This window comes from Chinchilla lanigera, unplaced genomic scaffold (genome assembly GCF_000276665.1).
Source record: "Chinchilla lanigera isolate Chin_1 unplaced genomic scaffold, ChiLan1.0 scaffold00096, whole genome shotgun sequence".
NCBI classification, from domain to species: domain Eukaryota; kingdom Metazoa; phylum Chordata; class Mammalia; order Rodentia; family Chinchillidae; genus Chinchilla; species Chinchilla lanigera.
In genome coordinates this window covers 656,187-668,564 of record NW_004955497.1, presented here as the reverse complement: position 1 = coordinate 668,564, position 12,378 = coordinate 656,187, and the positions used below count along the sequence as shown (strand labels likewise).

The 12,378-nt window shown below is 42.4% G+C and overlaps 1 protein-coding gene across 1 annotated transcript in view; it reads left to right on the top strand.

Annotated features, from left to right (window-relative positions):
- The window catches only part of Zmym5 (zinc finger, MYM-type 5), a gene marked incomplete at its 5' end in the record, with an annotated part of 33,391 nt that extends 29,208 nt beyond the window's left edge, over positions 1–4,183 (top strand). Inside the window, 1 exon segment of the mRNA XM_013505501.1 lies at positions 2,940–4,183. Coding sequence (XP_013360955.1) covers positions 2,940–3,692 — 753 coding nt within the window. The 3' untranslated portion in view covers positions 3,693–4,183.
- Between the last annotated feature and the right edge of the window lie 8,195 nt (positions 4,184–12,378).

Sequence of the window (12,378 nt, the reverse complement as noted above, 5' to 3'; positions counted from 1 at the left end):
AAAAAAAAAAAAAAAAAAAACAATTTTCTTAGTTTAGTCCCCACATCTACTCACTAATCCAGGTTCTACTTCCTGAGCATCTTTCCACTTGATCTTATCTTTACTGCTGATGCCATCATCTCTTGCCAGAATTACTCCCAGAGTTCACTGACTGATTTGTACCTCAGGTCTGGCTTTCTTACTGTTGAAAATTTGTACTCAGGGCCGGGGATATAGCTCAGTGGCATAAGCACCTGCCTGGCAAGCACAAAGTCCTGAGTTCAATTCCCAGTACCAGAAAGAAAGGGAGAGAAGGGAGACAAAAAGAAAGAAAAAGAAGGAAAAAAAGGAAATTTATAGTCAGAGAGTATGTTTCGTTTGTTTGGGAGAAGAGAGGTCTTGTTTTGTAGTACATGTTGGCCTTCAGCTTGCTTTAAGTTGCCTAGGATGTCCTCAAACTCAGGATCTTCCTACCTCAGCCTCACAAGTTCTTAGATTAAGGTGTGCACCACCATGCCCAGTTAAAAGTAATGTTGAAGAGTACAGATTTATTTAGGTCATTCCATTGCTTTTTTTACTAATGTTACCACACAGCTTTCAGAATTGTAGTGGTACATGCCTGTGTTTCTGGGTACTTGGGAGGCTGAGATGGGAAGATAGTGAGTCCAGTCCAGCCTAGACAACATAGCAAAACCCTGGGGTTTGTTTTTTGTTGTTTTTTTTTTTTGTTTTTTTGGTACCAGGAATTGAACTCAGGACCTTGTGCTTGCTAGGCAGGCACTGTGCCACTGAGCCATATCCCCGGCCCAGCAAAACCCTTTTTTAAAAAATAAAAAAGCCATGCATGGTGGCAGACATCTGTAATTACAGAGCTCAGGAGGCCACGGCAGGAGGATCGTTGTGAGTTGGAGACCAGCCTAGGCTGCATAGTTCACAGCTAGCCTGAATGGTGTAGCAAAACCTGTCTCAAAGAGGAGCAAGCTAGCGTGCATCTGTAATCCTTTCTAGCTGAGAGGCTGAGGCACAAGGATCAAAAGTTCAAACCCAGCCTGGACAACTTAGTGACACCTGTTTCAAAATATAGAAAGGGCTAGGAACATAGCTCAGTGCAAAGGCTCTAGGTACAATTCTCAGTACTGCAAAAAAATAGAATTGTGTTGTATATTTCTGATTGGATGCTGTGGATGCTATTCATGTCTCATGAATTTTCATTTAAAATAGTTATACAGTAGAGTGCAGTTGATGGCAACACAATGTTCAAAAAAAGTCAAAATTGAATTTCTCAAGAGTTGTGGCAGTTTGGTCTAAGAGTGTCAATGTTGTATAGCATTTGATTGGGGGGGGGATTTTTTGTTTTTGTTTCTATTTTTGTTTTTGTTTTTTGTCTTTTTGAGACAAGTCTCGCTATGCAGTTCAGGCTGGTCTTGAGCTCATTTTGTAGCCCACGCTGGCCTCGAACTCAAAACAATCCTCCTGCCTCAGCTTGCCGAGTGCTGGGATTACAGGCATGCGACACCATGCTCGGCTAGCATTCTGTTTTAATTTAATATTAATCTGACATCACAAAAAAGATACATGCTCCTAAGGGAGGAGCTTTTTTCTCAGCTAACTGAAAATCTTCAAATTATTCTTCTATGGTAAATGCTCAGTTTTCATTTTAAATCCACATATACTTTTTTATTACAAGTTATTTACCACTAAGGATGAATGATGAGCAGAGTGGTGGTACATACCTTCAATCCCAGCAGTCTAGAAGCCTGGAGGTACAATTGGAGATTTGAGCCAAGTCAGCAATTTAGTGACTGTGAGATCCTATCTCAAAAAGGCTGAAGGTATAACCTAGTGATGAAGCTCCCTGGCTTGATCACCAACACCATAATAATATTAACAATGGCAACTTCTGAAATGGAGATCTCTCCATATTTACATGTGTATTGTACCTGTGTACTGTAAGAATTGTCTATGGAATTTTCACCATTAAAAGTAGTTGCGGGGCTGGGGATTTAGCTCAGCGGCAAAGCGCTTGCCTGGCAAGCGCAAGGTCATGAGTTCGGTTCCCGGTACCGGAAAAAAAACCAAAAACTAAAACAAAAACAAAAGTAGTTGCTATTACTAAACAAGTGGCATATGCTTGTGATCCATCTACTCTGGAGACAGGCAGGATTGTGAATTTGAGTCCAACTGGGTAATTTAGTGACTTAATGAGACCCTGTCTGAAAATTAAAAATTAAAAAATACTGAGGATGTACTGTACTCTACATGACAGCCCTATGTTCAATCCCCAGTACCCTTCCAAAAAGTGGGTTGCTATGAATATTTGTATGTTTCTGTGTGAGTATATATTTTTAGTTTCTTTTGGTGTATGTCTTGGAATGGAATTGCTGGGTCATGTGGTGGCTCTTACATTAAACGTCAGTGAAGAGCTGGGCATAGTAGTGCTCACCTGCGATCCAGCACTCAGAAGACTGAGGCAGGAAGATTACCATGAATCCAAGGCCAGCCTGGACTACATAGTGAGTTCAGGGCCTGAGCTACATAACAAGACCTGTCTCAAAAAACCAATACATACATACATACATATATACATACATAATTACTTCAGTGGAACGCTCAGACTTTCTCAGAAAGCAGCTGCATCATTGTATATTCTCATTGGCACCTAGGAAAGTTCTAGTTTCTCCACATTGTTTCAACACTTGTCTTTATGTTTATTGTTTCCAACATTTGTCTTTATGTCTATTGTTTCAACACTTGTCTTTATGTTTATTGTTTCCAACACTTGTCTTCATGTTTATTGTTTCCAACACTTGTCTTTATGTTTATTAAAGCCATCCTATTAAGCGTAAAGTGATATGCTTTGTCATTTCATTTGTATTTACTTGATGTCTAGTGATGAACATGTTTTAAGTATTAACAAGTTGTAATAAAATTATAACCTATACTATACTGTTTCTCCCCAGATGATGGAAATAAAATCAGAGACATTATCAGCATCAGAAAAAAGGAAAAGGATTGTAATAGGAGAAGAAAATGAAAGTAAACTATACAGATCATTAAATACATGTTTAGAAAAATTAGAGTATGTACCAGAAAAAAAAGAAAAGACTTCAGAACAAGTTCCAGCAGAATGTAGCCCAGACAGGTCACTGAACAAACAGAATGTGAATTTACCTTATTCTGAGTCAGCCACAGCTGATGAATTTCAGGAGCAACTGGAAGACAAAAAATCAGAAGACTCCTTTAAACCAGTTGTGCTTTCTGCAGATCCAGGTACATGGCCCCGAATTTTGAACATTAAGCAACGGAATTCTCTTGTTGAGAATGATCCACCTCAAGTAAGAAATTTTGACTTTCCAAAAGACAACACAGGGAGAAAGTTTTCAGAAACTTACTATACACGAATTCTTCCTAGTGGTGAAAAAAGCACTAGATCCTGGTTACTTTATTCAACCTGTAAAGATTCTGTGTTTTGCCTATATTGCAAACTCTTTGGGGAAGGAAAAAATCAACTGAAAAATGAGAGTGGGTGCAGGGATTGGCAGCATTTATCGCATATTCTTAGTAAACATGAAGAGAGTGAGATGCACCTCAACAATAGTGTGAAATACTCAAAATTAAAATCTGATTTGAAAAAAAGTAAAACTGATGAAGCTGCAGAACACAAATTGTGTAAAGATGAAAGAAATGAGGCTGTTGTGTTGTGGTACACATAATGTACCCGATCTGGTTTCTGGTATTACTCAAGAAAAGATCTGTCCCGTGAGTCAGGACCCTTCAGTGGTGAGCAGTAATGAACGTAACAACAGTTCATTAGCAATAGGCGTAATAGCAGATAAGTAGTAAACAGTGCTCCTGTTCCAAACGTGAAACTAATTGAATTCAGTGGTCATCCTGAAGCTTAGTAAAGGCAGTTTTAATATTCTTAATTTGTCAGTGCTCACCTTTTTTACAATTGGTGGTTGAGAACTGCTACTTGAGAATTTTGATTAATACTCTGGTTGCTGTGAAGCAGAGGTGCCAGGTGTAAGAGCGCACTCCTGTAGTCCCAGTACTTGGGAGCAGGAGGCAGGAGGACTGCCGCGAGTTTGAGGCCAGCCTCAACTGCCTAGCAAAACCCTGTCTCAAAAGAGCAAGAAAAAAGCAAGCAAAAGAAGGAAAGACTTGCCTTTATTAATACCAGTTGAATAAAAAACTTTCATGAACATTTTCTCAGCATTATTAAAGGCTCAAATAATTTGAAGAACAAAATGGGAACCTGTACCTACAAGTTTTTGCTGTTAAACCAAATTTCTGATTACTTCTTTTGAGCAAAACTTTTTGGCAGGTGGAGGCATGTTGATGGTGGTACTGGAGATTGAACCCAAAGTTTTTGCACTGAGCTACATCACTACCCCTTTTTATGTGGTTTGTTTATTTTGTTTGGGTTTTTTTTTTTTTTTTTGAGGCAAGGTCTCTAAGTCAGTAAATTCCTCAGGTTCTGCTCAAACTTGAAATCTTTGTGTGCGTCAGCCTCCCCAAGTGCTGGGATTAAAGGCATACACCATGGCCCCTGGCTTGAGCAAATTATTTCTATTTGAGCAAACAGCATTGTTGTATTAAGTAAAGGTGGATAATTTGCATTTTCTTTTATATTTTTGTTTTAATTTAATTTGTAAATGTTACGGTTTTTATTGTTGTATAAAAACTATAAGCATAAAAAATATATACCTACTCTTATATTGGTCCAAATAAAAAAAAAAATTAAAGTAAAAATATATTGTTAACCTTCCAGTATTGTGGATCATTTGTTTTTCTGTAAAAGGAAATTTGAGAAATTACAGATGTAAATTTTTTAGACTTTCAGCCAGTGTCCTCATCTCTATGAATTTAGTAATTCTCTCATTTGCTTCTCATTTCAGTTTTATCGTATACTAAATTTTACATATATTTGGGCTTTCTTTTCAAGGCTTTTCCTGTGAAAGAAAATGGCATATCAACAATGACTAAAGCAGAGCTAGGTGTGGTGGTGCATGACCGTAATCCCAACACCTGGGAGGCTGAGGTGGGAGGATTGCCACAAGTTAAAGGCCAGCCTGTGCTCCATGAGTTCAGTGTCAGCCAAAACTATATATCCATGTCTAAAAAAAAAAAATGACTAGAGAAGACACTCCTCTAAATAGGCTTGTGCTAGAAATACTTGCAGACTCAGTGATTGCAGTACGTAAGAGTTTGTGTGGGTGTGGCGCTGGAATTGAACTCAGGGCTGTGTTCATGCTAGGCAAGCACTCTACCCCAGAGCCACATCTCCAGCCCATGCTCCAAACATCCAGTTTACTGTCAGAGCCAAAGAGGGGAGTAGAGAATATAAGCTAGGTTTTAAAGTCTCCCTGCAAATGAATGTGCCAATTATTTCATGAAAGTCAGTCAACTGAACGATCAGTTTCTTGTGTACTGTACTTGTATTATACTTTGATAGATGAGCAAACTCATAAAATCAACCAGTTGTTGCTAAATTGGTAAAAGTACTAAATTGATGCACTGAGAAAACAGTTTGATCTTCACCTCCCACCTACAAGGTAGTAAGTTCTGTACTTTCTAATGAGTTAAATATAAAAGGACAAAGCCGGGCGTAGTGGCACATGCCTGTAATCGCAGCACTCGGGAGGCTGAGGCAGGAGGATCTTGGCGCTGGGAATTGAACTCAGCTGATTGCAAGTTTGAGACCAGCCTGGGCGACAAAGTGAGCTCAAGGCCAGCCTGAACTGCATAGTGTAAGACCTTCTCTCAAAAAAAAAAAAAAAAAAAAAAAAAATTCAGGGCCAACCTGAATTATATGTATTCACAATAAATCTTTTAAATTTGAATGTTTAAGTCATGGATATAGCTCAGCAGCAGAAGTGCCTGCCTGGCAAGTGCAAGGTCCTGAGCTCGATTCCCAGTACCAAAAATAAATAAATAAATTTGAATGTTTAACTTCGTTCATAATAAAATGCTCATGAAAAGATAAATTGGAAATTCAGAAGATACAAATGTAACTAGATGAGAGTAATGCTTTTTAAAAAAGGAGAGAATAATGCTTTTTTTCCTTTCCCAGTTCTATTTTTACATTGTAAAGTTAATATGTATTAGCTCAGCGGCACAGCGCCTGCCTGGCAAGTGCAAAGTCGTGAGTTCAATTCCCAGTACCGGAAAATAAATAAATAAATAAAGTCAATATGTAGTCATTCTAATCAAGGACAGGAGAAAAAAATCCTGCTTGCCATCCTTATCCTTCCCAGTTACAGAAGTTTTCTTAGTTGTATGGACTGTACAGGGTATCTTTTCTACTTTCTAATTTCTTTGAGAAAAGGCCTCTCCTGCTACTAATTTAATACCAAGAATTAGGACACACTTTCAGCAGTGCCAATTAATACTGGTTTTTTCATTCTACATGTGATAAGTGAATTTTTTCCCCATACTCCTCTAACTCTTAGAATTTCTTGGTCTTGTCTTCTTAGTTCTGTGAGCCAAGAAGAGTTGCTAATAGCCTTTTCTTCTTTTTGGGAGCAGGGGGCGGTGTGTGACTCCTGTTGCCAAGACTGGTTTCTAACTCCCAGGCTCAAATAATCTTTCTGCCTCAGACCTCCCTAATACATTCACCATGCCCACCTCAGTTACTTTGTACCACCAATCCCCAACCTTTTTCGCACCAAGGACCAGCTTTGTGGAAAGCAGTTTTTCCACAGAGAGGAGGGGAGGATAGTTTGAGGTTGATGTAAGCACATCACGTTTATTGTGCACTGCAGTACTACATTAAAATGTGTAATGATTTAGTTACACAGCTGTCCTCACTGTAGAACCAGAGGGAACCCTGCTTTCTTGCAGCTGGACAGTCCCATTGTGGGTGGTGGGGGAGGGTGACAGCTGAAGTTTGTTGCTATATCCACTCTATCCTGGAATCTTACTTTATTTGCTGTCGCTGCAAAAATTCCTTTTCAAAAAAAAAATTCCTTTTCCACACAAGTAGGATGTTGAGAATGCATGGGGGCTTCTCAGTGCTTCCTGACAGTCTCAGAGGGTTGCACCTTGACTTTAATCCAGAACGTGGAGATTGGAAGTCTGCAGCATACTTCGAAGGCTGTCACTGTTTGCTGTCTCAGGAGTGGATAGTCTTCTAGTGTGGACAGAGTGATTCACGTGGCTTATTTCAGAAAAGGGTCATGGATCCATTCCTTCTCATTTTGAGGGTCTTTTGTGTTTGGGATATAGTTCTCAAAATCTTTCAAAAGCTGAAATAGGCGATCATGCACCAGCTGGGAGAAAAGGCCCTGCTTCAATCTCAAAATTTCTGCTTGTGTTTGAAATGTCAAAATCACAAAGTTCATAACCCCCATAATTCAGTTTAGCTTTGAATGCATCCACTTGATCTGCTGATGGAGTGCAGCTGTCATTTTCCTCGAAGTAACAGATTGAGTTCGTTGAGCAGGCTCAGTGTGTCACACAAGTAAGCACATTTCGTGATCCATTGTGTGTCACTGAATCGTGCTGCTAGTGGTGGCTTTTTCTGAAATAAATGTCTGGTGGCTCTCTGACCAGCGATGTACGTTTAGAAAGCTATCTCAGGAGACATGTACTCTGCTTCCATTACCTCACAGAGCTGCACAAATAAATGTGAGTTAGGTATGTGTACTTTAATGTGGTTGGCGAGGCCGGGCGTGGGGGTGCACACGCCTGTAATCCCAGCACTCGGCAGGCTGAGGCAGGAGGATCATTGCAAGTGTGAGACCAGCCTGGGCTACGGAGTGAGTTCAAGGTCAGCCTGAACTGCATAGCGAGAACCTGTCTCAAAAAAGACAAAAAAATAAAATAATGTGGGGATTCACAGTCCAGCCAGGTATGGTGGTGCACACCTGTGTGACAGCACGGAGTCTTACGGCCACAGAAACTTGAGGTTTGGATCTGCACCAACAGAGAAGAGCCACACTGATTTTAAAAAGACGAAAGTAAGATTACTGTAAAAGTACAGCCGGGCGCGGTGGTGCACACCTGTAATCCCAGCACTCGGGAGGCTGAGGCAGGAGGGTCATTGTGAGTTCAAGGCCAGCCTGAACTGCATAGCGAGAGCCTGTCTTGAAAAGAAAAGAAAAAAAAAAATATATATATATATATATGTATATATATATGTACAGCAGATGGATAAGCATAGTCAGTAATATGTTACCACATGATGAGGGGACAGCACCATGACGAACCCTCTGGGGAGGGATCTTATATGAGACGGAGCCTTCAGTATGCAAGAAAAAACACTGTCACATCCAGTTTGTCAGCTTCTTGAAAGTACTGTGTTCAGACAAAAGTGACTTGGTGCCAGTAGTCCTGCATGGCTGGGAGGGGTCATTCCCAGCCTTAGCGAGAGCCTGGGAACAGTCAGACCTTAGGGTGTTAACAGTTATCTCTATGCTCTTTTCTCAAGAGATAACCTCTCTGCAGAAAGGCATGCAACCAAGGCATGTTACTAAACACATGCATTCCAGATGACTGCTGTCATATTTTAACCCTTCCCCTGACAGCCTGTAATCCCAGCATGGGGGAGGCTGAGCCAGGAGGATTTCTGGGGGTTTGAAGAACTTCTTCAGCTGAAGTGGGATAACTCATGATTCCTAATCACATCTTGCAAAATAGCTTGACGTTTTTCAGCTGGCTGGCATTTTGCTATTAATGACATTACCTAGATAGTCACGCTGATCTGAGTAGTAAAATCAGAAAGCCATCTAGTCATGGCTTTGTGCCAACACAAAATGACAAATTCAGTTCCCCTGGTACACAGTCATTCAAAGACTTGGGTAGTTCTGCAGCTGTGATACTGGTTGGCAGTGAAAGTTGATGTAACATCCTCATTCCCATCTGCCTGAAAAATACATTGCGCAAGGATAAGCATTGTTGCAGTACTGTCAACACTGGTGGACTTTTCAACCAGGATTGTGTACCAGGGTGTCGATACAATTGTGCTCCGGTTGGCCTCATTTCAGTCAGTTCATCTACCTGTGTTAGCCAGCAGAACACGTTGTGCCACCTTTTGAACTGTAGCCCCTCCTAGAAGCTCATGACAGTGTCCTTCACAGCAGCAAAACCGGCTTCCCCAGTGATAGCGGCCTTAGTGTGAGCAGTGCATGTTAGCTTAAGCCACAAAGAATGAAGCTGGAGTGCAGGCACATTTGACGAGGTGGCCTTCAGTAACTGCTTCTGTTCACATTTTTTCTTTTGAAAAACCCCGGAGGTAGCTGGGCGTGGTGGCGCATGGTGTAATTCCAGCGCTGGGGAGGCTGAGGCAGGAGGATTGATGCGAGTTTGAGACCAGGCTGGGCTACAAGTGAGCTCAAGGCCAGCCTGAACTGCATAGGGAGACCCTGTCTCAAAGAAATAAAACAACAACAGAACACCAGAGGCAAGGTCCTCGGGCTCCACGTGGTGAAGACGTTTTGAAGCCGCAGGCTTTGTTGGGTAGCCAGAGGCATTGTGCAGAGCAGGCTTGGAGGGTGTGAGTCACCGGCTGCAGTGAACTCATAGTTTCAGCAGGACTCGTAAGCAGTACGCGTTTGCAGCACACGAAGGTTACATTCACCATGAGCTGGTGCGTGTGCGTAGGACATCGGAATTCTTTTCCCTCTCCCCCGCCCCATCAGTACTTTCTGTTCAGGGCACCTTTCTTTTCCTTGGCGGTCACAGGGTCTGCTACGAGTGATCATTGGGCCAGTTCCCCTTTTCCAAGACACTCTGCGGCGGCTTTTCCTTTTTTCTCGCTTCGGCTGGGGTTAGCTTGGGGGTTTACGGAAACCGAGACGCGTGCGCGTGCGGGAAAGAGGCACAGACGGCCGGGGAATGAAGGCCGGAGGACCACGAGCAGACTAACGAGTCGGAGTGTGACTGAGCCTGCCGGCGCAGACAGCGTCCGCTCACGTGCCGCTAGAGACCTGCTGCCAGGGCCGCCTTCTCACCTGCGTGCAAGCAGCTGATTGTGGTCTCTGCAGTCAGAACTCCCCGCTGATACTAATCCCTCGGTACAGCTGCTGCCCAGCGCCGGCGTTACCGCTCCTGCGCCACCTCAAACCGTCAGGCACTGCATTCTCCTGACAAAGCTGCAGCCTAGGTCCCACACATGTGCGGCTCACACTAGGTTTTGCGCTGTAAACATCCATTAGGCTGGGCCTGGTGACGCACTCGGGAGCCCGAGGTGGGAAGATCACCACCAGCCTGCACTACATTGTGAGTTCAAACTACAGAGCAAGACCCTATCTCAAAACACAAAACAAAAACATCTATTATGTGCCTGTAACCAACTCCCCACAATGAATGTACCCTTGCAAATAGGTACTAGTAAATGTTTTAGAAGTAAAAGCAAGGTCTCAATCTTTCTTTAGGAAAAAAGTCCTAATCTTTTTTGATGAAAACAGGGAAGCGATGTAACTCAGTGACAAGAGTGGCTGATGAGCATGCGTGGTTGGATCCCCAACACTGCTGGCAAGGGCTGGGGGTGGAAAAGCAGGTAAGTGATTGGAAGAAAAGTTCAACAGAAGGAAGCCAGGGGATGTGGCACCTGTAGTCCCAGCACTCGCGAGGCTAAGGCAGGAAGACTGTAAGTTTAACTTCCATCTGGGGAACTCTGTGAGACCCTGTCTCAAAATTTAAAAAAATTGCTGAGCTTGGTGGTGCACACCTGTAATCCCAGCATTCAGGAGGCTGAGGCAGGAGAATTGTAGGAGTTCAAGCCCAACCTGAACCACAGAGCAAGAATCCGTCTTAAAAAAACAAAATTTTTCAATAAAATTAAAAGATGAGTATGGGACATAGCTTACTGTGAAGGCCCTGGGTCAATCCCTAGTATCAAAAGAAAAAACAGTTCGGCAGAACGAGTAATGCAATATCTTTTAAGCGCCGGGTGTGGTGGCACATGCCTGTAATCCCAGCACTTGGGAGGCTGAGGCAGGAGAATTGTGAGTTCGAGGCCAGCCTGAGCTACAAAGTGAGCTCAAGGTCAGCCTGAACTGCATGGGGAGACCCTGTCTCCAAAAAAAGACCAAAAATAAATAAATAAATAAATATCTTTTAAGCACATCCTGCCTTTTTTAAAGCTTTGAGGTTTCCCTCTTGCCTTTAGTCTAAAACTCCAACTCCTTCTAGGGTAGGCATGGTGGCACCGGCCCGGGAGTCCCCGTGCTCAGGAGGCTGAGACAGGAGGATCATGGTGAGCTTGAGGCCAGCCTGGGCTACATAGCAAGACCCTGTCTACAAACAAACAAGTAAATAAGGACAAAACTCCAGCTCCTTGAGACATAAGACAGGCAGCTGAACTTATCAGTGGTGGGTTAGGAAAAGAGCTAGAAAAAAACCACAAAGTTACAAAGATTTTACAAACAGAGTAGTGTTCTACAATGTTGAATTGTAGAGTTGAGCTGAAATTAAGAATTTAAGGAGCTGGAAGTGTAGCTTATTAGTGTAGTGTGTGCTTAGCATTCGATCTTCAGCAGCATCACAACAAAAAGAATCTTACCTGACCCGAAAAAAATTTTTGAGGCAAATAACACTTTTGAGAAAGTGAGGATTTAGTTTGAGAAGATAGTGAAGATACTGAAAACTCTAGAAAGTTTTCAGAAGTTTAGGAGTCATTTCTTTGGCTTTGGCAATACCGGGGGTTGAACGGGACCCTCGCATTGAGCTTTATCCCCAGGCCCGCTCCCAAATGCACACACTAAGATGCCCAGGCTGGGCTAGGTCTGCTGTCCCCCTATCTCACCCTCCCAGGATACAGGAATGTGCCACAATGCCTGGCTTGAGTTTTTATTTTTAGATCGTGATTTTAGCTGGGTGTGGTAGCACATGCCTGTAATACCAGCACTCTGAGAGGTTGAGGCAGGAGGATGGAAAGTTTGAGCCTATCCTGGACATTGTAGCAATTTAGCGAGACTCTACCTCAGAATACAAATGGAAAAAAGAGCTGGGGATGTAGCTCAGGGTGAAGAACCTGGGTTCAGTTCTCAGTATCTTATGGTCTGCAGGTATAAGCCCAGCTACGCAGTAGGCTGAGGAAGGAGGATTGTGAGTTGAAGACTATACAACAAAGCAAGACAAGACCCGTCTCAGAACAAGGGTATGTGTATAATTACTATAGTTTAGATCAAAGATTTTGACAAATTTAATACATTGGACAAATCCCTTAAAAAGCACAATTTATCAAATCTGGCCTAAGAAGAAACAAATTCTTATTAGGCCTGTCTGTAATGAAGTTGACTCTAAAATTGCAAACTTCAAGAAGAAAACTGGTAGCAATAAATATGAAAATAGATTTTTTTAAAAAGAAGAAGAAGGGGCTGGGGATTTAGCTCAGCGGCAAAAGCGCCTGCCTGGCAAGCGCAAGGTCGTGAGTTTGGTTCCCGGTACCGGAGA